Here is a 27813-nt window from a genome sequence, read left to right as displayed (position 1 = left end):
TTTTTTGTAATGTTCTTTTGACATTTCAAATAATCTATGCATTTTAATAGCCTGGGATCATGTACATAGCAAGTACATTCTGTTAGGTTTTTGTGAATTTATAGGATTCAAATTCATTTAGCAGTTTATTAAGCTGTTTAATCTGCCAGGAAATGATAAAGGTAAAGTAAAGCAAAGCAGAATAACCTCACAAACAACACTTATACATCATGGAGTAGGGATGTGAATCGTTTTAGGACGATTAAAATTATCGTCCGATAATTTTAATATCGTCTTAAACCGTTATGGAACACAATACAATACAGATTCTAACGATTTATCGTTATAAATCGTTAGAATCGTGAGCCGGCACACTAAAACCCCCTAAAACCCACCCCCGACCCTTTAAATTAAATCCCCCACCCTCCCGAACCCCCCCCAAATAACTTAAATAACCTGCGGGTCCAGCGGCGGTCCGGAACGGCAGCGGTCCGGAACGGGCTCCTGCTCCTGCATCTTGTCGTCTTCGGCCGGCGCCATTTTCCAAAATGGCGCCGAAAAATGGCGGCGGCCATAGACGAAAAAGATTGGACGGCAGGAGGTCCTTCCGGACCCCCGCTGGACTTTTGGCAAGTCTCGTGGGGGTCAGGAGGCCCCCCACAAGCTGGCCAAAAGTTCCTGGAGGTCCAGCGGGGGTCAGGGAGTGATTTCCCGCCGCGAATCGTTTTCGTACGGAAAATGGCGCCGGCCATACGCGTATGGCTGGCGCCATTTTCCGTATGGAAAATGGCGCCGGCAGGAGATCGACTGCAGGAGGTCGTTCAGCGAGGGTTCCGGCGCCTCGCTGAACGACCTCCTGCAGTCGATCTCCTGCCGACGCCATTTTCCGTACGAAAACGATTCGCGGCGGGAAATCGCTCCCTGACCCCCGCTGGACCTCCAGGAACTTTTGGCCAGCTTGTGGGGGGCCTCCTGACCCCCACGAGACTTGCCAAAAGTCCAGCAGGGGTCCGGAAGGACCTCCTGCCGTCCAATCTTTTTCGTCTATGGCCGCCGCCATTTTTCGGCGCCATTTTGGAAAATGGCGCCGGCCGAAGACGACAAGATGCAGGAGCAGGAGCCCGTTCCGGACCGCTGCCGTTCCGGACCGCCGCTGGACCCGCAGGTTATTTAAGTTATTTGGGAGTGGGGGATTTAATTTAAAGGGTCGGGGGTGGGTTTTAGGGGGTTTTAATGTGCCGGTTTTTCGATTTTCGATTTTTCGATTTTTTAACGATTTTCACGATTTTTCACGATATTTTACCCCCCCAAACGGCAACAATACGATTCCCTCCCCCTCCCAGCCGAAATCGATCGTTAAGACGATCGAGGACACGATTCACATCCCTATCATGGAGTGCTCAAAGCATGAATCCTACTTTCTGATTTTCCTTTTAGTGTTCTGAAACAGAATGTTGGTTGTTGCCTCACTTGGTAGAGACTGAAATTTCAACATTCCTGTCTCATGACCTGGCAAGTTAAATAATCAATTGTCCCAGGGGAACGTTTTCACAAACAATATGGACCTGCATCTTAGTTTAGGTAAAATTAAATTTATTTACACACATGTTTGGTCTTCACAATCCATACGTTAGCCAGGTATTCCAATTCAAGTCAAATGTGCCTTTATTGCTCTATATTAATAACATTTATATCTGAGTTAAAAAAACAACAACTTTGCTTTTAGACTGTGATTCATTTAAAAAAGGGTAGAATACAAATGGAAGAGAAATTTACTTAATAGTTCTTTCTTTTGTTATTCTGTTATTTTTAATCATTTAATAAAACTTTGCTTCCTCAGATACACATAACCCAATATTTTATGCTTTGCGCCACAGTGAGGAGATAATCCTACCGTTCTGGCATCACAATGTGTTGCTGTAGCATTAACTGTGCTGTCATGAGAGTCAGAATTGTGACCACTGTAGAATGCAATAATAGAAGATAATAAACTGCATGCATGAAACAATTTCTTTACACATTTATGTCTCTAATAGGAAAAGTTGAGCAAATTCATGAAATCTTGTTTGAAATAAGAAATGCACACTAAAGAGTGAATTTTCAAAAGTTATGTGCATAAAAATCAGCATATACACGTTTAAGCATATAATACTTGCATATATACTATTTTATAAATCTCAAATATACATGCGTAAGGCTTAGTAAATTTGTGCCGTAAAAAATGGGCAGACCAGGGGCACTGGATGTGGCCAACATTTACATGTGTAAGTTACTATTATGGAAGCTTAATCATATAATTTACATCTGCTCTATATCTGGAAAAAGTGAAAGTAAATGTCTTAAATGTGAAATACTGACTGTGTAGGGGGTCTGGGTGAAATGGGGGGAGTTGAGGCTGAAGAGCCAGGAGGATCTCGATGACCTGCAGATGGACTGGGTGAACTGGTAGACTAATTGATAAAACTGGTAATTTGATTGCCATGCGCATGTTAGAAAATCTCATGACTTAAAAGCATAATACCCAACTTACGGGGGTAAATGCATGCAAATTATGTAGTAAAATCTCCATGCATATATTTTTAAAGTTAGACTTAAAAATACACAGATATAGTAATTGCAAATCGGATAAATTCTGAGTTTTCCAGCTAAGTAGTGGTTTTGCTGCTACTTATTCGGATATGTCTTGAAAATAGCACTTATCTAAAGAAGTTCTGACTTAGTAGAAGCACTTATCTGGACAAATTCTGACATATTCAGTCAAGTAGCAGCAAAGCCACTACTTAGCCAGATAAGTCCTAAAATTGTATTTATGTAGCTAAGTCAGATAGCCATATAGTTCTAAAAGGCTCTAATTATCTGGCTATCTGAGTAAGCCAAATAAGTAGTGCTTTTAAAACTTATCCAGTTAAATAACAGCTTTGCTGCTACTTAGCTGGATAAGTCAGAACTTATCTGGATATGCGCAATATGTATTTGCATTTTTTTACTTGCATGTGCACGTTGCAGCATATATTCGCATGTATTTTATAACCTACATTTATCATATATTTTATAAAATACAGGAGTACTTTTTCGCGTGTCCATATGCATGTGTATATAGGGGTGTGCCCAGCTGTTTGAAAGTTATCCTCTCTGTGTTCCTTATATAAAGAATTTATTCACAATTGCTCACTTCTCAGGGGAGGGACGTGACACCAGTTGTGATGATAGCTTTGGAAATCTTTGCCCTCAGAAGTGAGCAATTAGAATAAATTGTTTTCTAAATGATAGGTTTTTGTTTCACTTATGCCGCATCGGGAATTTTGTTTAAAATATGTTAAATTGACTTCTAGTGCTGCAGTTTATGCCACATTTTTTAACTGTAAATCTTTCAGTGCCTTTATAATGTCAACAGCTACTGTGAAAGCTGCTTCTGTATGGTCAATCATAGGTGCCATTTCAGCATAGATTCCAGTTCCAGAGCAGTATTTAAAGTTCTGAAAACAAACAGAGAACTTTATTACTTCCTGGAAATCTTTTTAATGTTCTTAGGAAATTTACTTCATAATTGCTCAAATTAAAGCTTGTGCATGATGGTTATTGGGCACATGTATAAGGTATGAATGGATTTATGACCCAGTATAATATGCTACAGTGTAAACGTTTCTCTAATACATCCTTATCCCATATACTCCTAGGAATATGCTGTTTGTTTCATTGAGTGCATTTTTTATATTTTAGCATGTCCTAAACATTTTAGGATGTGTTAAAACTTGTAACACACACTAAATAGTTTAATGTACATTAAACCATTTAAGTGCATGTTATTAAAATGTGTTAATGCACACTACAACAGTTCAAGTGCCTATAAAAAAACATATTGCATGCACAAATGAAACAACAAAATTAATGAAGCAAAACAAAAGCTAATGTTTTTGCCTATACATGCCTAATATTCCCCCATGGTATGCAAGATAATGTTCTGCAAAAGTCAGTTCTGTAGCATGATAGAGTTGAAAGGATACCATATTCTCTAGGTTTTTTTTTCTTTCCTGTCACTTCAGTGATGCTTAGCCAATAGTTACTAGGGCTGAAAACCAGAAACATGGTTTGTCAGTTTAAACCAGCTGCTTGCATTTGCAGAAGATAACACAACTAAAATGGGATATAATAGGATTGGATATTGTTTAGCAAAATAATTCCATTTGAGGTCCATATAAATCTTTCTTTTGTAATGAAATTTATTGTACAACTTGCATTTATATATTGAATCCAGTAACACAATTTGGAGAAAGTAATGTAGAATATTTCAATTAGAAACTTGGCCACTAATACCATTAAATTAGGTCAGCAGAGTCTGATGTGAATTAGTCAATAAAGGAACAGAAATGAGTATCTAGAGAAAGGAATTCCCTACTAGGTATACTAAGGACATTGTGGTTTTTCTCAGTCATAGAACTCAAGGACTTCCTGATATTGGAGATCCATGCAAGTTTTGCTGTTTGCTCTGGTGCCATATAAAAATGTCTCTACTGCTGTGGAGTTTGTGATTTCTGCCAGTAAGAAGTTTATTGGTGTCTTTGAACTAGTCATCCATGACAGATGAACGTAAGAACTGCAGGAGTTATGTTAGAGATTTTCATGTTTGGTTGTTTGGAAAAATGAGGCTACACAGAACTGGGCAATGCCAAGCATGATAGTGGCAGAATAGAATAATGAACCAGGATTAAGAGATGGAGCAAAACGAGTGTACTCCCTCTGATGGATAAGCATGTGTGGCGATATGAAAGAATTAAGAATGAAAAAATAAGGGACCAGACTAAAGAGAAGAATTTAGTGGGTCTTCGGTTATAGTAGCATAGCTGCTTTAAAGCCAGTCCTTGGCCTGGAGAGCTGGTTCCTAAGGTTCCACTCTATGAAGTGAGGCTGTAGTAGTAGGGAGTGCTTAATTTGATGAAGTAGCATGTAGAAGTCTCATAACGATTATTATGGGAATACCATGTTAGCTCACCAAAAGTTAAATCATTAAAACAGATGATGAATCTATAGGGAAAATGAATGTACAAAGGCTCATGCTTGTGAGACTTCTCATACCATGTCAAGAGGAACCTTACTGCTCTTGAAAGCCTGCTTCTTTAAACATCTGATAGACTTGAGCAGGTATCATCTCTATTCATCGAGTATTATTTTAGTTCATTAAAGCTAGAAATTTCTTCTGGAAATACTGCTGATGATTCATTATATTCATGGGTTGGATTTTCAGCAATGGCCATTGTTGCCAAATCATTAATACCCCAACATTCTCATGCAACACATTGACAGCCCTGATTTGTGGGTTACTAAATGAAAAGCCAGGAATGGAAGATGAATAACAAGGAAAAAATGGTTTGTTATAAAGCACAATTCCTTTTGCTATTTAAGAACTGAAGAAAAGTGTCAAAGTACTGAGATCCTACAAATGGATTTTTATTTGTTTTTCATCAAAACTCTGTATCATGAGCTAATTATGTATGTATGCTCTCATTTTTACATTTTCTATATTGGCTGTTTTGAAATGCAGAGAAAATACGATACTGTGTTTATGATATTAATTATTATTTGGTGTGCTGTTCTGCATGACAAGAGCTTATTATCCTCCACTGGAAAACAGAGGAGCTACTGAACTAAAACCCTTGATTTAAAGCCATTCAGTGACTTAAATCAATGTATGCTAAATAAAAGCTACAAAATGATGGAAAACGTACTGTGTAATAAATGCATGTCTTCCTACCATGCTAAAATGTTTACTTAGAGGCCTGTTTGTTGACAAGGACAAAAGAGAGACTGAAACACTGTACCGAAAGCTATCCATTTTCTTTCACTTTAAAAAGTAAACTGAATGAAATGGGCAACTGCTCCTATGGCCCATGTCATTAAAGAAACATGTCCTTTAAAAATATCACATATTAACCAATTTGTTCAAGGTTGTCTTTTTTTTTTTTAATCTTGAACATAGCCATTTTAGATGGGCTAAGTATTTCCAGGTGCTTCTGTGCTCACACTTACAGTGCCACTAAGATGCATTTCAGTCTGTGAGGTTTGATCTCTGATCATGGATTAGAGGTGCCTAAAGAAAGTCTATTGAACATTGCAAGCCACAGCATTTTGCACAAGCCTATCTTCTAATTAGCATTTTAGATGGAAAGAAAGGCATTCTTCACAAATAAATGTGATGTAAAGCAAGGTTTCCCAATCCGCTCCTGGAGGCACACCTATCCAGTTGGGTTTTCAGGATAGGCATCATGAATATGCATGAGAACGATTTGCATATATTGGAGATATGCAAATCTATCTCATGTATATTCATTGTGGCAATGCTGAAAACCCAGCTGGATAGGTGTGCCTCCAGGAGAGGATTGGGAAACACTGCTTTAAAGCACTTTTATAGGTCAGAAGCAGCGCTGAAATTATGCAACGTAGGCACATTTATTTCTCAGCTACAATAGGATTAGCAATTCCCAACTGCCAAAATACATTATTATTTAGGATTAGAAGAATAAGCATTCAGAGAGATGGAGAGAGGAAATACATCAGCAAGAAGACAAACCAATAAAAGCAGTATAAGGAGTGGTTACTCTGTCTATATTAATGATGGGCTTGTAGTCTTTAGTGTGCATAGCATGCTGAAATTGAGAATGCAAGTCCAATACAAAGAAGGACTGACAAGTCAACTCAGTGGCTCTAGCAACATACAGTGTGCCCTCCAGGTAAATGAAGATGACTTGAGAGACAGAAAGATACAGTCAACAATGAACAGAACCAAAAATGATAGAAATGTCCTGGGGGTTCAGGAGAACTGCACATAAGCAATTAAAATAATGTTAAAACATGTTATTTGTACTTCTGGAGAATATGGGTTGCTTTCAAGCATACAAACAAGGTTACAGAGTAAGCATAACTATTTTTAAACCTAAGTTCTTTTCCTCTCACAGTTTGTGTTCTTGTTTTTATGGTTGGTGAATGGTAGCTCTCATTTCGAGTCACAGAGTAAAGCAACACCTCTTAAAGTCCAATGATCAGGAATTTGCACTGTTCTTAAATACAATGAGAAGATATAAGTAAGATCTGTGCGCCGTGGCTTTTTGTACACAGGACAAGAGTATAGGTTGCCTTGCTGCTTCTTGGGATCTGGAGGGGCAGTGGTGTTGATGGCATAGACATGAACCACTGGAAGATTTGTGAAGAGCACCTGCAAGAAATTAGAAGAATAAAATCATTCAAGCACATTAACGTGGAACTGGCAAAGCCAAAATGTTTAAGAAAGGAAAACATAGTAGGAATTGGTAAAAATAAACAATAATAACTTTATTCTTTTCTGTCCATCCTTATCTGCAAGACATCTCTTCACACTTCCCCTTACCTTAACACTGGCAGTCTGCACTTCCGTGTCCGTCCCCCCCCCCCCCCCTCCACAGCCGCCCCACATATCACACAGAAACTCAATGCTTGGTGAAACAAGGCCGCAGCATTTATTAACATTAATTAGAATAAATCAACATAATTACATTACCGGTACCCGAGCCGTCGGTACGTCAACCCTAGTGCATTCTGGGCGTCAAACCGGCGTCCGCCGTTTAAGCCAGACCGCCACTGTCTTGCCGTGCCAAAGCCACGGGGCCATTCTTCGAGGCCGCCCACGCCTGGATACATGCACTTTCTTTTACCTAGGACTTCCGGTCCATCCTGACCGTGTCCTCGAAGTCCCCACCTACCTACCGACTCGGGTACCCCCGCCTCGCTGCAACGAATCCTTCCTTTATTATCAAGATGCAACTTCGCCCTCCTGCCCCCTGTCTCCCGTTAACCCCGTCTCTTCGTGGCAACCCTCTTCTGCTCCTGTGGGTGGGTGGGTGGGGAACCGGCGAGCGCTGGCCAGGAAAAAGGATCGAGGCCCGCGCTCGCCGGCATCTTAAAGGCCTCGGGTCTCGCGAGAGACCCGCGGGCCGACGTCATCGCGCCGATGACGCGCCGGCGCTGCTGCGCGCGTCGCCCCGCCCCTCCCCGTACCAGGGGGAGGATCGTGCGAGACCCGCGGGCCGATGTCATCGCGCCGATGACGCGCTGGCGCGTCGCCCCGCCGCTCCCCGTACCGGGGGGAGGATCGTGCGCTGCCGCGCGGACGGCCCATGCATCGGGACGAAGGAGGGGGGGCCCTCCCCTTCGGCAGGCGCCATGTTAAGGGGGGGGCCCTCCCCACACAAGGTGAGTCGGCCCCGTTTAACATTGGCAGTCTGCACTTCCGTGTCCGTCCCCCCCCCTCCACAGCCGCCCCACATATCACACAGAAACTCAATGCTTGGTGAAACAAGGCCGCAGCATTTATTAACATTAATTAGAATAAATCAACATAATTACATTACCGGTACCCGAGCCGTCAAACCGGCGTCCGCCACCGTCTTACCGGCCCCCCGCCGTGCCAAAGCCACGGGGCCATTCTTCGAGGCCGCCCACGCCTGGATACATGCACTTTCTTTTACCTAGGATTTCCGGTCTGTCCTGACCGTGTCCTCGATGTCCCCACCTACCTACCGACTCGGGTACCCCCGCCACCAGACTGGGACAGTGCCCCACTTGTCCCAGTCTCCCCCCTATTGCTGCGGCCCAACCTTGCAAAACACCCGCTCCAGCGATTCATGAACGGAGTTATTAAATAAATCGTAACCTATGTCGGACAAATGTATTTGATCCGGCCTATACAGGCCGGAACATGGCTCATCTGCCCATTCATGCCTGATTTGGTGAATGCCCCTCTGTTGTGCCCATAAACCGACCTGTCTATTAATCTTCTTCCTGCCCCTACCCCATAACTTGCTGCCCTGCCATTTAATCCTAGGTATGATATCCGACCAAATGATGGCTGTTCCCGGTGTCAACTCCCTAATCGCGGCCAAGTCTCTTTTTACCATCTCAATCAACTGTTTGGCCGAATGCACCCCCAGGTCGTTTCCCCCGAGGTGAATAACTATGGCATCTGGATGTTGAGACGTGCATAGTTTGTGCCACAGGTCCGATAACAGGTGTTCCCATTTCATTCCCGACCTTCCCATCCATTTCAGGCTGACTCCTTTCGGAGCCAGCCCCAAGTGCACGCCATAAGGTCTCTCCTGTGCCCTTTTGGCCGCCCATCTCACGAAGGAATGTCCTATTAACCATGCTATCTTCCTTTGGCTCCATGCATCTGCGGGTGAAATTAAACGCATTAGTTATCCATCTGAACAAACTCAGGCCTCACATACCGCTTGGCCACCGCGGATTGCCAACGACCGATCTTACGGATGGTATCCATCGGCAGGCCCGCTTGCGCTGCGCTGGTCGCTACTCCCGATCCGAAACAAGTGTGTTCCATAATCTCTCGGGTCCAATCCAATGCTTTCTAAAGCCGTGCGCAACACCGCTGCAAACTGATACCTAGTCAGTGGAACGCCATCCCTATGCACCAGCAAGTGCTCCCCACCCTTCGACCTTATCCACAAATAGTTCTTTATGTTCCTCACCGGGCAAGTTACCTGTGCCCCCGCTGTTGTCAATAGAATTTCCGCCCCTTTTGCCTTCTGGTCTGTCTTTGATTTGTGGACTCGGAGTCTAATGAGCCGATCCTGAGCTTGTACGTTGCCGTACAATAACCCGTTATTACCCTTATCGTTTTTGGATGGGGCCACCAACTCGCTAACCCTTAACGCAGCAAAAAATGCTGTACAGAACGCTGCCCTGAACAATGCCACCTCAAATGGCTCGGTGCATACTTGCTGTACTGCGTGCCACAATCTGACCAGTAGCTCATGCGTAATGGGTCGTCTTTTATCGCCTTCCCATGCTACCTCCCTCGCCCACCCTGCTAGCAACTTCTTGACTATGAAGAAGCTGAACGGATCCCCCAGACCCTGCGCCTTGGTGAAGAAGGCAAAACCGGCCAAATGGTTGATCGTGGCTCCTCTGGACCGGCCTGCCTCCTTTGACCGTGATATAAAGCGAACTATCTGGTTGGCCTCTACCACCCCTGTCGCGCTGCCCTGCCCTAACAGAAACTCCTGTACCTTATCATAACCCCGGCAGTACGCTTTCCAGGTCGCCGGGGCAACCGACGCCCTCAACAATCCCTGCTCGACCTTGCTCCAATTTGCCATAGACGGGCCGGTATTGGGACTCCCTCCGCCTCTGCCTCCGGCACCTGTTGGCGAAAAAGATCCCACTTAGCCCTTGAGAGCGCATCCGCCACCTGATTCCGGGCACCCAGTACGTGTTTTGCCCCTACAGTCATGTTCAACCGCAAGCTCTGCAGGACCACTTCCCTCAACAACCCGGCCACCCGGGGACAGTGGGCAGCCTGCTTGTTCAACACCGTCACTACTGCCGAGTTGTCACACCAAAAGACTATTCGTTTGTTGTGCAACTTGTGGGCCCACACTGTAATCGCTACCAATATGGGAAAGAGTTCCAGGAACGTTATATTCTTTACCAAGCCATCGTCCCGCCATGCCTGCAGCCATGGCGCCGCACACCAGGCACCCTGGCAATACGCCCCGAATCCCCAACCACCTGACGCGTCCGTGTAAATATCTAAGTCTCTGTTGGACATTACCTCCTCCTGCCACATTGCTATGCTGTTGAAATTTTCCAAGAATTGCAACCACATTACAATTTCGGCCCTTATCGTTCTCGCTACTCTAATGTGGTGGTGCGGGCGCTTCACCCCTTTCATCGCATCTTCCAATCGCCTCAAGAAAGCCCTTCCCATGGGTATTACCTGGGTGGCGAAATTCAGACTTCCTATTAAGGATTGCATCGCGGTTAAGGTGACCTTTTTTGATGCCAATGTCTGCCTATGCAAGTCCCGTAGCTTACACACCTTCTCTAACGGCAATCTCGATGTCATTGTCTGGGTGTCTATCTCTATGCCTAAAAAGGACAGGGTGGTAGCGGGGCCTTCCGTCTTTTCCTGTGCCAATGGAACCCCGAAATCTCGGGCCATTTCCTGAAATTGTACTAACAGCTGTGCACAGGTGTTCGTATTGGCCGGTCCCACAAACAAGAAGTCGTCCAGGTAATGAACCACATTGCCATTCCCCGCCCTTTTCTGCAGTGCCCAATGTAAGAATGTACTGAACATCTCGAAACAAGCACAAGATATAGAACACCCCATCGGCATACATTTGTCGAAGTAGTAACTGCCTTTGAAGTGAAAACCTAGGAGCGGGAAGCTATCGGGGTGAACGGGCAGCAGTCTGAATGCAGACTTTATGTCCGCCTTGGCCATTAAAGCCCCTTGGCCGCATTGCCTTACCAAAGCGATCGCCGCATCGAAGGATGGGTATTGGACCCTGCAAGCATCCTCCGGCACGTGATCATTAACCGAATCACCTGGGGGATATGACAGGTTCTGAATAAGTCTGAATTCCCCTCGCTCTTTCTTGGGCACTACTGCCAAGGGTGATATCATCATATCCTGGAAGGGGGGGTCCGCGAATGGGCCCGCCATCCTGCCCAATTCGATTTCCTTAAGTACCTTCTGTTGTACTATGCCCGCGTGTCTCACTACTGAGACTGCATTACCTAACCTTGTGCTCCTAATTTTTCCGTTAAATGGTATTCTAAAACCGTATTTAAAACCCTCCCTAAGCCTGGCAGCGTCTAAACTTCTAGGGTATTCTGCCAGCCATTCCGACATGGTTGCCAATTGTATCGGCGAAGGTGCCTTGCTGAAAACACTATTGCTTTCCTCCTCCGCCGAGATTTCCTGCCGGCCCTTGCCCTTTTTTGATACACTTACTTGCCGGGTGCGGTCCGGCACACATGGAACATACGTGCTTAAATTTACACTCGTGGAAGGTGCACCCTGCCTTATTGAATCTCCAACACACCTTGCTATTCCCGCTCTCTCCCCAGGAACTACTCCCCGGCGAAGGTGTCCTGTTGCCCGCCTTTCCGGTCCCATGTGCTCCACTTGTATCAAGGGCCTTGCTAGTCATCTGACGCAGCCATAAACCGACGTCCTGTGTTCCCTATGACATGCTCCTGTTGTCTTCCATTTTATCCCTAAACTGCTCATCATAATTTAGCCAGCACCAGCCCTGATACTCCTTGTAACCCTCGAGTATGGCATCTGCGTAGCTAAGCATGGGCGCATACTGCGACGGATCCTCCCTTCCCGTGACACTGATCATTCTCAAAAAGGCTCTGGCCCAATTTATGATGTTCTTTGCCACCTTCACTTCCCCCCCTTCTTCTCCTCCTTCTTTCCCCTCTTTTTTCTCTCCGCTGCACCTTTCCTGCCCTCCAATATGGAGAATATATCTATATATTCCCTTTTTCTTATTTTACTGCGCAACGCCCTCGGAACACTTTCCCACAACTCCGCTAAAGGTGGCAGGGCCGTTACAGCTGTCGCGCCCGCTGCTACGCGCCCAACCTTCTCAGAGGGCCCTCTTTCCCCCTTGCTCCTGTCAGATTCCTCCTCTGACGAGTCAGTGGAAGATTCGCTGTCCTTCCTCCTTCTCTTATTACCCTTTCTTTTTGTCACTGCATCCTTGTCCCGTCCTCCACTGCTTTGTTCGCTGGGTGCCTCCGGCCCGACCGCCAAGTCCGCTGCCCCGTCTGGTGCTCGTGTCTCGCCGTCCTCCCCCGAGCTCGCATCGCCCTCTCGGCTCTCAGTTCCTTGTCCTCTGCCGGCACCGTTCGCCGCGGTCCGTTTCTTGGGTTGGTGACCTGACTTGGTCTTCCTCTCTCACCCTTGGGTGGGCTCCAATGCCTTTTGGGCTCCAGTGACCCTGTCCTGTGGAGCCATCATTCCCCCGGTCACCAGATTGTACCATGGCGGAGGTACCTGCCACCATGGGGGGTACATGTAATGTTGGTAAGGATTACCCATTGAGGCCAGCCATGTCTGGGCACCGTGCTGGGTTCCTCCCAGCCCACCTTGTGTCGTCGACTCTGGCGAGTGGCCGGACGCTCCCGAGGGCTGCATGGCTCCTGCTCCCATCGCCGCCTTGCCCCGACTCCAACTGCCTGCCTTGCGACCCATGGTGGCTGCCTTGTTCCGCCGGGGCTGGTTTCACCTGCTGCCGCCTGCCTCCGTTCTTCCTCGCTTGAACCTTCTTAACCTTTCCAGCCAATCCTGGCTCGTTCTGGTTCCTGGCCTGCGGTCTTCGCCTCCCCCCGGCTTCTCGCCCTCCTTCGCCAGTGCGTCCCGTGGCTCTGCGCCCCTCCGCTGCCTCGCTCCTCCCCGGGCTTTCTGCTGCCTTGCTCCTCCCCGGGCTTTCTGTGCTCCTCTACCTGGCATGCTCGCGATCAATACAAATGACTCTTTTTTCTGTTCTTTATTTAATTGTTTATTATTGTTTACTCACGGTTTGCAGCTTCTAACGGGAGGAGCGCTGGCAGGTACCTTGCGTCGCTCCTGTGCTCGGCTCCAGCTCTTTTAGTCTCCAGCAGTGAGTCCGTGACTTTAAAATTCTTTGCAGGGCTGAAATCCGTGTGCAGCCACGTGGTTCCCCGCGTCTCAGCTATCCGGATCCTGCCTGGTTCTTCCAGCAGCTGCTTCCTTTCGCTGTGCTGTTCTGTCCTTCCTCCGCACTGCTCGGGCTGCCCACGTGGCCACCGCCTGCCTGCCTCTTCGAATTAAAATCCGGATCGCTGCTTCACTTCGCTGTGCTGCTCTGTCCTTCCTCCGCACTGCTTGGGCTTCCCTCGTGGCCACCGCCTGCCTGCCTCTTCAAATTAAAAATCCGGATCGCCGTTGCTAGCAATCCCGGCGCTGGCTGCCGCAAAGGGCTCAGTTCCCTTTAAATTTTTTCCTTCCGCGGGTCCTCAGGTCTTTCTAGCCGACCGCTGCAGTGCCTGCCACTCCGTCCGTCCTCCCAGACGTCCCCGTCTGGCCCGATCGGCTTTAGGCCTCTGTGCGCCGCTCCCCGATGCTCCCAAGCCACTCGGTGAAGCTCGAACCGGCGAGCGCTGGCCAGGAAAAAGGATCGAGGCCCTCGCTCGCCGGCGTCTTAAAGGCCCCGGGTCTCGCGAGAGACCCACGGGCCGACGTCATTGCGCCGATGACGCACCAGCGCCGCCGCGCACGTCGCCCCGCCGCTCCCCGTACCAGGGGGAGGATCGTGCGAGACCCATGGGCCAACGTCATCGCGCCGATGACGCGCTGGCACCGCCGCGAGCGTTGCCCCACCCCTCCCCGTACCGGGGGGAGGATCGTGCGCGGTCGCATGGACGGCCCATGCGTCGGGACGAAGGGGGGAGGCCCTCCCCTTCGGCAGGCGCCATGTTAAGGGGGGGCCCTCCCCACACAAGGTGAGTCGACCCCCATTATTTGTCTGCAGAACTGCCCATTGAGAAACTGGTGTTTCCATCACAAAATATGACAGTATAAAGGTGTATAACCAAGATACCCGCTGGAGGTAAGTACTGAGCACTGCCATGCAAAGACCTGGGTTCAGTTCCTGCTCCCTGAGCCATCTGGGAATGGAGAAGCTGCAGAGGTGGCATTCACAGCCCTTGGGAGTTAGGTCAGCCATCCTCCAACTTCAAGTACCATAGATGATTTGAATGAGATTACTAGTAATAAGTCTGCAATTTCATTTTTGCGTTCTTTCAGAATTTTGGGGTGTTTACTATCTGGTCTGGGTGATTTGTTATTTTTTAGTTTGTAGATTTGTTCTATTATATTTTCCCAGTTCACCATGATTTAATTTATCACCCTGAAAGAATTTTTACACCGTTGATATCTCTCCAACACCTCCTTAGTAAAAACCAAAGCAAAGAATTAATTTAGCTTTTTTGCTATGGCCTTGTCTTCCCTGAGCTTTCCTTTTACCTTTCGGTCATCTTAATATTTCATAATTATATTATTTTGAAAGATGGACTCACTTCCCTATTTTTATAACAATAAGATAAAAGCTGATGAACTCAGAACTGAAATCCCCTGAGTAAACTATTGCTGTCTGTGTGAGAATCTATAGTTAGAGGTGTAAGATTAGATGAAAAGGGAATGGACTCTGGGCTTACAGCTAACAAGCCCACATATGTTTTAAACGTGGTATCCAATCTCTCATATAACGCCCAGGCTGGGGGATAGCAATGTAGGGGATTTTCTAGGATATTGTAGTAATATGTAACTGCATACTCTTTACACTTCAGAAAAGATAAGACTGACAGAGTGGAAGGAAAAAAACTACAGATAATTAACATCACATTAGAATAAAAACATTCTAAATTGAAGCCAGTGAGATCTTGCTTTTACTTTTATCTCCATGTTTTGTAATTAGTAACTAGTTTATTAGGTGGAATAAATCAAGGGATAAAATCCCAGATCACAAGGCAGTCCAATAAATAAAAATATTTGATAGGCTAACAAACACAAATTGTACTGGGAATTTCATGACACTGAATGAGATTTGTCATTTAATTAAATTACAGGTGACTCAACATTCTAAACTAGCTATAATTTTGTAGTGTTTGTACATGTATTTTCTGCTCCAATTCTAACTTCAGTGCGACAAGTTAGAGAGGCAGCAGCAGCTGTAAATGAATGAAAAAAACCCCCAAAAAAACATCTGTGCAAGAAAAAAGATAAACATCTTGGTCTGCATGGTGATCTGATTTCATTTGCTCTATCTTTAGAACAGAAAGTGGCTCTCCAAAGAAGCATGTGATGGGGAACATGTGGGTAAAAGTTCACAGCAAGCTTAGTGGACCTCTTACATATGGCCATGATAGACAGTTTCTTATGTCGGAGCCCAAGGAATTATAGGAATCATGAATGGTGCCATTTACTCCTTATTAAACTGAAAAACTACATGATGCAGCCAGTTTTACTGCAGTTTGGAGCTTCCTTTTTTTTTTATTATGTATGTGCACATAAAGAATTAGCCTGTCAAAACAAGAAAAGGAATTCTGACATATGCAGCTAAGAAATCCACTTTTATATCATTAAGTACTTCTGCTTTTGCTCCATACAGGTAAATTACATGCTAAAGCCATATTATTAGTAAGTTAAACTGTTCCACCAGCCCATTGAACCTCTGTTCCACAGCCTTAATGAAGCTATTAAAAACTGACACACAGGCCGATACAGTAAAGCGCGGCTGCAGTTATCCCGTTTCTAACCTGCTTTGGTCGCGTAAGGCGAACCCGCGATTCAGTATCCGGTTTTACGCGTCCTTACCGCTTCTTGAAATCGACGCGTATCCCTTTCCGCCCGTGGCATGTATATGATATGTTAATGATCGGATTAGCTATTCCCTCCGATACAGTAACGTGCGCCCAGATTATCGCCTTTTTAACCAGCTATTTTGCCGCGTCTTTAACCTGCAAATTTACCGCCTACCCTGACCCTGGCGTTAGTGTGGTGTTCAGTCAGCTTCCCACTGCCTTGAGCTGTATCTTCGCCCCCTCTGGATCCCTCCTTCAACCTTCTCTGCAGGCGACCCCCCCCCCCTGCGAGGAGAGGGGAGCTGGAGACCCCGAAAGCCTTCCCTTCTCCTCCCTGAGCGTGGCGGAGCAGTTTAGCAGGGAGGTCGCAGCGTCCGTTCATCAACCTTCCCGAGCGCTCAAGGCAGTGGGAGGTCGCAACGTCCGTTCATGTGAAAATACTTAAACCCTGTCCTAAGTGCCTGGCCAGGTCCATACAGGAAACCCTATTATTTACCATCTATATTTAAAGTATTTATGCTACTCACCCTCTAGTTCTTTGGAGGGCCATAGGGAGTCCTAGTTGTTGCTGCTCAAGGCTTAAGGCAGCGGGAGGTCGCGGCATCCGTTCATGGACAGATTCCTGGGAGAGGGAGAGACGAGACGAAGCTAGAGTGTCTCCTTGAACCAGCGAGATGAGCCGCGACCTCCCGCTGCCTTGAATGCCCGGCCTTCCCGCTGCCTTGAGCGCCCTCAGTCAATCCCGTCTCTGCGTCGTCGTCATCCTGTTTGTTCTGAAGGTGGAAAGCAGGGCACGACTTGGCGTTTTCACGCCATGCCATGAACGGACGCAGCGATCTCCCGCTGCCTTGAGTGCATGGCCTTCCCGCTGTCTTGAGCGCCTGGCTGGGCGCCCAAGGGGCTTGGTCGCCCAGCCAGGCGCTCAAGCCAGCGGGAAGGTCCATGAACGGACTCCACAACCTCTCGCTGCCTTGAGCCCGGCCTTCCCGCTGCCTTGAGCAGCAACAACTAGGACTCCCTGTGGCCCTCCAAAGAACTAGAGGGTGAGTAGCATAAATACTTTAAAAATAGATAGTAAATAAAAGGGTTTCCTGTATAGGCCTTCCCGCTGCCTTGAGCGCCTGGCTGGACGCCCGAGCCGGACGTCCAAGGTCGCGGCTTGGTCGTCCAGCCTGGTGCTCAAGGCAGCGGGTCTGTAGAAAAGAACTTACCTGGTGGAATGACATTTCAAATGACATTTGAAATGACATTTGAAATGACAGGTACCAGCGCACCCAGGATACTGTATAGGGCTATATACCGCTCTATACAGTAAAATGGATTACGTACTCCTACCGCTTCATGGACGTACTTTGGACGCCGCTTGCATTTGCGTCTTATTTGAATACTGTATCGAGCGGTATGTGAACCAAACTGTGCGTGCGGCAAACGAGGGTGCGCCCGGCACTGCCCACTCTTTCTTACGCGTCCTTACTGTATTGGCCTGATAATTAGCTTCATTACCAGATTTGTAAACTCTTTTCTCTCTCTCTACTGGTATCCCACCTGATAAAGTGAAAAGAGACTCAGTATTTCCAGTTCTAAAAATAACGACAGCTGACCCTACACTATTATCTTATTTAGCTAAGATCTCAGAAAATGCAGTACTGCAACAGTTTACCAATTTTTTTTAATTCTGAATCAGCTCTTGAACAATACCAATTTGATTTTCATAAACATCATAACGCTGAAATGCTCCTTTTTTTCTAGTTTTGACATAGTGCGGCGCAGGTTTGATAGTGGCACCTCTTTGTTCTGATTCTTTTGCATATCTCTTCTTCATTCGATACTATTAATCACGCCATCCTTCTTTCTCCCAGGACAAGCAGGATGGTAGTCCTCACACATGGGTGACATCATCAGATGGAGCCCGTCACGGAATACTTTTGTCAAAGTTTCTAGAACTTTGAGTGGCACTCTGAGCATGCCTAGCATGTCACCAACCCTGTAGCCACAAGGGTTCCCCCTTCAGTCTCCTTTTTTTCCATAGAGCTGTTGCCTCGTGGTTTGTGGAGCTCTGTTTAAAACCTTTTCCTCACAGAATAATTTGACATTTTTTCTTCAGTTTTTCCCTGCTTCAGGGTCCTCCATTGTGAATCAATTCCTCCGGCATTTGGTAGGTGTTTTTTCACTTTGATGCGGTCAGTTCCCGAGCATCTACCCCCCAATGGCTGATAGCCACCAAGCATATGCTGCCTTTTTACAATGGTGACCGGTTTTAGGAAGTGCCCTGAGTGTCCGCGGACTATGTCCATCATGGACCTATATGATGTCTGTGTCCTGTGTCTCGGGCCTTCCCACGATGTCCGTCAGTGTCCCAGATGTGCTCAGATAACCCTCAAAGGCCAGCATGCCCACCTGGACAAGATGGAACACTTGTTTGGTTCCAAGCAATCGGCTCCATTGACTCCGGTACCGGATATGTCGCGTCGCGGGGATCAATCTGACTCGGGACCTTCGCCTTCAATGCCCCGCCGTGATGAGCATGGGGCGTGAGATTGCCACTCATCGGCATCGGGACATTCGAAGGCTTCTGGATCATCTTCCCCGGCACCAGAGAAGGACTGGGCCGAGCACCATGGGAAGCATTGACACCAGCACCGGTGGTCCTCACTGTCCGGTGCCGGCACAGGACACCGGAGAGGCATCGATCTGGGCTGAACCCCCTCAGAAGAGGCCTCGAGGAGAGAAGACCTGTCCTCCTCCAAACCCTGGAGCCCAGGGCATTCCCCACCGATATCGGTGCTGGGCACTGAGCCTCCGCTGACCCCCGCAGAGGCTCCAGTGGCACCCAGCCTGCCTCCTATTCCGGGGTCGGTCTTCTCTGCACGAGCATTCAGAGAGGAATTGGACCGCGTAGTTCAACAGACAGTGTGTTAAATGCCCTTCAGGGTCTCCAGCAGCCACCGATGCTAGCCCCCATACCAGCATTGGAACCAGCCCCCTCCATGCTGGTGCCTCTGCTGGAAAGGCTGGACATGCTGTTCGGTGCCTTACCGATGCAGTCCATGCCGGCGGGCCCCCAGGTGCCCTGTCCACCACCAGTTCCTCCACCCGTCTCGATCCCGATTCCTGGCTCCTCGGAGGAGGAAGATGCAGCTCCGCACCCATCTCCACAGGCGGAACTGCCAATGCCAGATCCCGTCCCCGGGCCATCGGGCCTTCTGCTGCCCTGGCATCCATCGCAGGTCCCGGTGCCCTCAATGCCAGTGGCACCACTGTCGGTGTCACCTCACCGAACTTCGGTGCCCGCACCTCGTACTCTGGGTTTTGGCCTCCCTCCTCCACCCAGGCAGTTTAGTGGTGAGGAGGCGGCCCCATACAACCCATGGTAAGATGCCTCCTCTGAGTGTTCCTCGGAGACTTCCGAGGACCTTCTGTTGGAGTCTTCTCCGCCAGATGAGAGATGGTGCTCACCTCTGGAGGACTTATCCTTCGCGAGTTTTGTGCGGGCGATGGCAGAGATCATTCCCTTCCAACTTTTAACCAAAGAGGATGCCCGCCATAAGATGTTGGAGGTCCTCCAATTTGTTGACATCCCTAAGGAGGTGATGGCATGAAGTTCTCCTGGAGCTCCTTTATCGGCTCTGGGAACATCTGAATTCTGTGGTTCCGGTCAACAGAAAGACAGATGCCACCTATCTAGTGCAACAGGACCTGGGCTTCCAGAAGAGCCAGTTGCCTCACCAGTCAAATCAACCCAGAAAAAGGCCAAGAAGACCTGCCCTCACTCCTCCGCCCCACCAGGAAAGGATCATAGAGCCTTAGATGCTCTAAGCTGTAAAGTTTTCCAAGGATCCATGCTCATCGCCCAAATAGCGGAATACCAGTTGTACATGAACCTGTACAACCGGAACCTCTGGAAACAGGTCCAAGAGTTTGCCAAGGGTTTATCACAACAGTTCCAGGAGGGCCTGGAATCCATTCTCTAGAAAGGATTGGAAGCCGGGAAGCATGAAGTGCGGCCAGCCTATGATGTCTTCAAGATGGCAGCAAGAGTCTCGGTGCCTGGCTGAAAGCCTCCGACTTTAGTCCGTAGGTTCAAGATAAACTGGCCAATCATCCCTGTACAAGAGAGAACCTGTTTGGGGATAAAATCCAGGATGCAGTGGCCCATGAGACTCTGCGCCAACTGTCTACTACCACCTCCGATCCCTCCTCGGCAACCCGCAGGGCACCACGTAAAGATTCCAGAAAGCAATTTTACAGGCAACGGAGATATTACCCTCCAGCACTATGTGCTCGTCCAGCCTGGACTACCCAAAAGGGCCACCCTCACCAACAACGGGTACCTTGTGCTCAGCCAGCTCCTCAGCCTAGCTCTGCAGCTGGCTTTTGGCTGGTACAGAGAGAGCAGCAACCTATCCCCAGTGCCCATACCTTTCAACCCACCGGTGTGGGGCCAGCTCCGCCTCTTCACAAAAAGGTGGACCACCAACACCACTGACCGATGGGTATTTTCCATCACAGCATGGGGTTACTGCCTGAACCTGCTCAATGTTTCCCCAGACTCCCCACCCTCTCCAGCTTGGAGACTCATGGAACATGCAACGACCCATGAGTTAGAACTTTCAGCTCTACTACGGTCCAAAGCTGTGTAACCGGTTGCCTGGGCCCAGTGTAGCTGGGGGTTCTACTCCAGGCATTTTCTCATACCAAAGAGAACAGATGGCCTACATCCCAACCTCGTCCTCCAGGCCTTAAACAAGTTCCTCTGGAGGAAGCGGTTCAAAATGGTATCTTTAGGTACCTTACTCCCGCTTCTGCACCAAGGGGACTGGCTCTGCTCTCTCAATCTGAAGGACGCCTACGCACACAACGCCATATTTCCGCCTCATTGGAAATAACTGCAGTTCGTCATTGGCCAGCAGCATTTCCAGTACAGGGTTCTTCCCTTCGGACTTGCCTCCATACCCCGGGTCTTCACAAAGTGCCTGGCAGTGGTGGGAGCACATTTGCACTGGAAACGGGTGCATGTGTTCCCATATCTTGATGACTGGCTCATCAGGAGTTCTTTGAAGGAAGGAGCCTATCAGTCCCTGAACGTGACAATGGGTCTCCTCCAGTCACTGGGGTTCCTCATTAATTTACTGAATTACTGAAATCCCAGCTGACACCATCCCAGCAGCTCAATTTCATCGGGGTGGATCTGGACACCACGGTGGTCAAGGTGTTTCTTCCCAGAGAATGCTTAGCCATGGCGGACTTAGCCAGGTCCATCCACTACCAACAGATGGCCTAAGCCCGCCTACTCCTGAGGTTGCTGGGTCACATGACCATCAGTACACATCACCCCAATGGTCCACCTGGCCATAAGGGTTATGCAGTGGACACTTCGGTCTCAGTGGTATCAAGCCTCACAAGACCTCTCTGCACTGGTCCATATAACTAAACCACATCAGCTCTCCCTCGATTGATGGGCACAAGAATCCAACCTAAGCAAGGAACTTCCTTTTCAGCACTCAGCTCCTTAGGTGATACTGACCATGGATGCCTCCAACCTGGGCTGGGGGGCTCATGTCAACGGCCTCCACACATAAGGCATGTGGTCGAAACCCGAGGTGAGATGCCAGATAAACTTCCTGGAACTCTGAGTGATGTGGAATGCACTCTATGCATTCCAGGACTGCCTGTCCAACAGGGTCATCTTGATCCAGACGGACAACCAGGTGGCCATGTGGTACGTGAGCAAAAAGGGGAGCACAGGCTCTTATCTCCTCTGCCAAGAGGCAGCACAGATCTGGGCCTGGGCCCTGTCATGTTCCATGTTATTTTGTACACTTTTCTATTTTGAACTTATAGTCCTTGTACCGGCAAGAACCACATCAGACTCCCTGAAGAAGGAGGTTTCTCCGAAACACCGAGTGTCGGACGGTGTCGGATATCTCTACCCAGCTGGTTTTCCATTTGGTGCATGGACTCCGTTCATGGACTTTACCAGCAAAACTTGAACTGGAAGGTTCATACCACATTGCACAAGATAAGTGTACCTCTTGTTAGCTCCAGACACGGAAGCAACCCATAAAATATCTCTTAGTGACCAATGATTAAAAAGACTCCTGCTGCTGAAAGCTCATATTTGAACCTGTAGCTTTCGTAGCCTGTTTCCTTGTAGGCATGATATATGAGGTCACATAGAGAAACACCATATAATTTTTAACCCACTACATATATACTCAGGATTTTTATATTGTGTATGATCAGTAGTTTCCTGTTTATTTAGGATTTCATTTTTTCTTGTAATGTTCCATACTCCTGCATGTGATCTACCTGGCAGGGACAGACAATGTGGTGGCAGACCGCCTCAGTCGGACATTTCATCTCCACAAGTGGTCCCTCAACCCCTCGGTGGTGGTCAAGATCTTTCACCGGTGGCGTCAGCTGGACATGGATCTCTTTGCGTCCTTGCAGAACCACAAGGTGGACCACTTCTGCTCCCTGCGCAGGCAGGGAAAGGGACCAGCCATGGATGCCTTCACCCTCTCCTGGAGTGCGGGTCTCCGGTATGCATACCCTCTGAATACGCTCATAAGCAAGACTCTCGTGAAGCTGCAGCAGGACCAATGCTCCATGACCCTCATAGCCCCGCATTGGCTGCTACAGCTCTGGTTCACAATCCTCCGTGACCTGTCAGTCCAGGAGCCCATTCGCCTTGGCACCTCACCCGACCTCATTACACAGGATCAGGACAGGCTACGCCACCTGAACCTCCAGTCATTGGGCCTCACAGCCTGGATGTTGAAAGACTAGTGCTGCAGTCCCTCAACCTTTCGGACACTGTCTCGCAAGTCCTGGTAGCTTCACGTAAGCCTTCCAAACAGAAGTCCTACCAAGCGAAGTGGAGGAGGTTTTCATCCAGGTGTGAGGAACAGGGTCTTGACCCTTACACTTGCCTAACACCTAGGCTTCTGGACTACTTCTGGTGCCTCTCGGAGTCTGGGCTACAGACTACCTCAATCTGGGTACATCTGATTGCCAGCAGTGCCTACTACCAAGGAGTGGTTGACACTCCGATCTCAGTGCAACCCTTAGTGGGACGCTTCAACTAAAGCCTCCATTACATTCTCCTGTTGTGGCCTCCATTTGAGCCCCTGCACTCCTGCAAGTTGAAGCACCTTACTTGGAAGGTAATCTTCCTAGTGGCAGTTACTTCTGCTCACAGAGTCAGTGAGCTGCAGGCCCTAGTGACTTATCTGCCTTACACGAGGTTCTTTCATGACAGGGTGGTGCTGCACACTCACCCTACATTCCTACCTAAGGTGGTGACTGACTTTCAGCTAAATCAGTCCATCATGTTGCCCACATTTTTCCCGAGGCCACATTCTCATCTAGGTGAGCGGGCTCTGCATACCTTGAACTTCAAGCATGCTCTCACTAATTTAGAGCTCACCACAGCCCACAGGCAGTCCACCCAACTCTTTGTCTCCTTTGACAAAAAATAGATGGAGTTGCGGTGGGCAAGTAGACCCTGTCCAATTGGTTTGTGGACTACATCGCTTTCTGTTATGGCAAGTGGGCCTTCCGCTCGGAGGCCGAGTGAAAGCACACTCAGTAAGGGCCATGGCAGCATCAATAGCACACTTCTGGGGAGTCCCTATTGCCGAAATCTGTAAGGCCGTGATGTGGAGTCCCCTCCACATCTTCGCAGCCCATTACTATCTGGACAAGGATGATCGACAGGAGAGCGTCTTTGGCCAGTCTGTCCTTCGTAACCTATTTCCAGTGTGAGAACCCAACTCTCCCTACCTAGGGCCCAGAATGAGGTTCAGTCTGCCCCATTGTTTTCAACAGAACCCCTGTTGTTGTGCTGTTGCACGTTATTGGGTGCTTGTTGGCCCCATGTGTTCCAGGGGCAGCCTGCAGCTTGGTATTCACCCATGTGTGAGGACTACCATCCTGCTTGTCCTGGAAGAAAGCAGAGTTGCTTATTTATAACAGGTGTTCTCCCAGGACAGCAGGATGTTAGTCCTCACAAAACCCGCCCGCCACCCCACAGAGTTGGGTTTGTCTGCATTTTGTTATTTTATTTTTTCGCTCATATTTTTCTGCTTTGAAACGAGACTGAAGGGGGATCCTGTGTGGCTACAGGGTTGGTGGCATGTTGGGCATGCTTCGTGTGCAATTCAAAGTTCTAGAAACTTTGACAAAAGTATTCCGTGAAGGGCTCCATCTGATGATGTCACCCATGTGTGAGGACTAACATCCTGCTGTCCTGGAAGAACAACTGTTACAGGCAAGAAACTCTGCTTTCTTGTTTACATCTCTGGGTGTTTCTGGTACTGTTCTGTCATAATTTTCTTTTTACTTGAAAAAAATCTCTCTCCACAAGTCATTGTTTGCTCGGCCTCTTCTTCATGGACTCCATTTCCCTCAGTTGTGTCCCAAGGTTCAGCGTCGTCGGCAGCTCTCTTTAATATCTATTTGACTCCTCTCTGTCAACTGCTTAAGGACCTTTAGATATACTATAAATTATATGCAGATGACATAAAATTCTTTATTCCTTTGTGATCCACATTGGCCTTAACAGAACAATTTATCATACTTTTCTTATCCATCATCCATACCTGGCTATAACATAATAAACTTGCCTTTGATATCAATAAAACTGAAATGATCTTGCTCTCATGATTTTCTATCACTAACATCCCTGACAAAATAGTCTTCAGAGATAAGGGAAATAACTTCCAAAACAGTGTGTAACTTTGGAGTCATCATTGATCCTTCTCTTTCTATGCATGATCACATTAAAGCACTTCCTCAATCTTCTGACTTCAAGCTTTGTTTATTACATCATTAAAGCCTTTATTAGACTTTCTTGACTTTCAAACGGTACTTCAGTCTCTTTTTTTCTGGGTTACATTACTGTAATTCTCTGTTCACTGGTCTCCCTGCTTATGTTATTTTTCCTCTTCAAATTATATAAACTTTACTGCTCGCCTTTTAACTAAAACACCAATATATAATTACATCACCCTGGTCCTTCAGTCACTCCCCTGGTTACCTGTTTCTTATCATATCCAATAGAAGCTAGCTACTAGGGGTGTGCATTCGGATTGACCGCATTAGTAAAACGCAACTCATATTTTTTTTTTACTTAAAAAATTGATTCGACATAAACGATCGGATTTCCCACATATCGAACATAGATATGTTCGATATGTGGGAAATCGCGATTGTTGAGCCAAAATAAAAATTTAAACCCCCTCACCCTCCTTAATCCCCCCCCCAGACTTACCACAACTCCCTGGTGATCGAGCGAGGAGTGAGGACGCCATTTCTGCAATCCTTGGCGAGAAGCATGTGACGTCGGCGGCACGTCGAGTGACGCCGGCGTCACGTGATTCCCGGCTCGTTCGCGCCGGACGGCTCGTTCGGCCCAAAAAGAACTTTTGGCCAGCTTGGGGGGGTCAGGAGGCCCCCCCAAGCTGGCCAAAAGTTCTTTTTGGGCCGAACGAGCCGTCCGGCGCAAATGAGCCGGGAATCACGTGGCGCCGCGTCACTCAGACGCGACGTCACGTGATTCCCGGCAAGTTCGCGCCGGACGGCTCGTTCGGCCCAAAAAGAACTTTTGGCCAGCTTGAGGGGGTCAGGAGGCCCCCCCAAGCTGGCCAAAAGTTCTTTTTGGGCCGAACGAGCCGTCCGGCGCGAACTTGCCGGGAATCACGTGACGTCGGCGTCACGTGATTCCCGGCTCGTTCGCGCCGGACGGCTCGTTTAGCCCAAAAAGAACTTTTGGCCAGCTTGGGGGGGTCAGGAGGCCCCCCAAGCTGGCCAAAAGTTCTTTTTGGGCCGAACGAGCCGACCGGCGCGAACTTGCCGGGAATCACGTGACGCCGCGTCTGAGTGACGCGGCGCCACGTGATTCCCGGCAAGTTCGCGCCGGACGGCTCGTTCGGCCCAAAAAGAACTTTTGGCCAGCTTGAGGGGGTCAGGAGGCCCCCCCAAGCTGGCCAAAAGTTCTTTTTGAGCCGAACGAGCCGTCCGGCGCGAACTCGCCGGGAATCACGTGACGCCGCGTCACTCGACGTGCCACCGACGTCACATGCTTCTCGCCAAGGATTGCAGAAATGACGTCCTCACTCCTCGCTCGATCACCAGGGAGTTGTGGTAAGTCTGGGGGGGGGATTAAGGAGGGTGAGGGGGTTTAAATTTTTTTTTTGCACATATGTACATATACCCAACTCATTGGATTTTTTTTATGTCCATATTGGCCGCAAGTGGGACCCCCTTTCGGACATAAAAAATATGAACATAAAATTTTGCTCTGCACATCCCTACTAGCTACCACAATTCATTTGCTGTTAAATAACATCTCTTCTCTGTGTATTCCTGCCATATTAAAATGTTATACATCTGAAAATTCATTAAGATCTTCACAGCAAGAACTATGGGATGTTCCCTTGCCAAAGTTAGCTTACTTTGACGAGACAAGAGAGCATGCTTTCTCGACTGCAGACCCGATGTTTTGGAACTCATTGCCTCCAGAAGTACGATAGATCTCTGATAAAATGTTTTTTAAGAAATCTCTTAAGACTTTCCTATTTCATGCAGCAACATGAGATCTTCCATTGCTCGTTGCATAAGAATCCCAAAGGCATATGTTATATCACTTGTTTGTTTTATATTTGTTTTTAACTTATTATACATAAAAACATAAGAACATGCCATACTGGGTCAGACCAAGCCCAGCATCCTGTTTCCAACAGTGGCCAATCCAGGCCATAAGAACCTGGCAAGTACCCAAAAACTAAGTCTATTCCATGATACCGTTGCTAGTAATAGCGGTGGTTATTATCTAAGTCAACTTAATTAATAGCAGGAAATGGACTTCTCGTCCAAGAACTTACCCAATCCTTTTTTAAACACAGTTATACTAACTGCACTAACTACATCCTCTGGCAACTAATTCCAGAGTTTAATTGTGCGTTGAGTGAAAAAGAACTTTCTCCGATTAGTTTTAAATGTGCCATATGCTAACTTCATGGAGTGCCCCCTAGTCTTTCTATTATCTGAAAGAGTAAAAAAACGATTCACATCTACCCGTTCTAGACCTCTCATGATTTTAAACACCTCTATCATATCCCCCCTCAGCCGTCTCTTCTCCAAGCTGAAAAGTCCTAACCTCTTTAGACTTTCCTCATAGGGGAGCTGTATTTTAGGAGAAAACAGCATCTAGTTATTATCTAGTTAATTTTTACTTCCCTTATGTGCTTTGCCCTTTAGCCCACTTTATATGTTGTCCTGCTTTAAGGTTCTGCTTCTGTGCAACCTCAGTATTGCCAACCATAATGCATCACCACACTAGGGGTGATGCATTATGATGCATTATTAATTGAGTTTATGAAAGTTCTCTTTAATAGTTTTCCTGTATACTTGTGTTAATGTATTCTGCCTTGAAGCGACTGTTTTAATGTATTTCCGCCCTGGAGGCGACTGTTCAGTTCCTTGTAAACCGGTGCGATATGTATTCTTTACAGGAACATCGGTATATAAAAATTAAAAATAAATAAATAGTGAATCTAACTAGAAATTCACTTAGAATTTGACATTTCACTGGGAAGTGAGATATCACATTCTAAGGGAATTTCTACTACATACTTCATGTTTAAGTTTATCACTGGAAACATG

General features: G+C 47.5%; 1 protein-coding gene across 1 annotated transcript in view; it reads right to left on the bottom strand.

Moving 5' to 3' along the window:
- Positions 1-1626: 1626 nt before the first annotated feature.
- The window catches only part of LOC115083294 (dynein heavy chain 5, axonemal-like), a 1259434-nt gene continuing 1233247 nt past the window's right edge, over positions 1627-27813 (bottom strand). The window contains exon 69 of the mRNA XM_029587102.1: positions 1627-7186. Within this exon, the coding sequence (XP_029442962.1) occupies positions 6968-7186 (219 nt within the window). The 3' untranslated portion in view covers positions 1627-6967. The remainder of the gene's footprint in view (positions 7187-27813) is intronic.

This window comes from Rhinatrema bivittatum, chromosome 2 (assembly GCF_901001135.1).
Source record: "Rhinatrema bivittatum chromosome 2, aRhiBiv1.1, whole genome shotgun sequence".
In the NCBI taxonomy this organism is placed as follows: domain Eukaryota; kingdom Metazoa; phylum Chordata; class Amphibia; order Gymnophiona; family Rhinatrematidae; genus Rhinatrema; species Rhinatrema bivittatum.
Note: the sequence above shows the minus strand (reverse complement) of the source record. Positions and strands in the feature narration are given on the sequence as shown.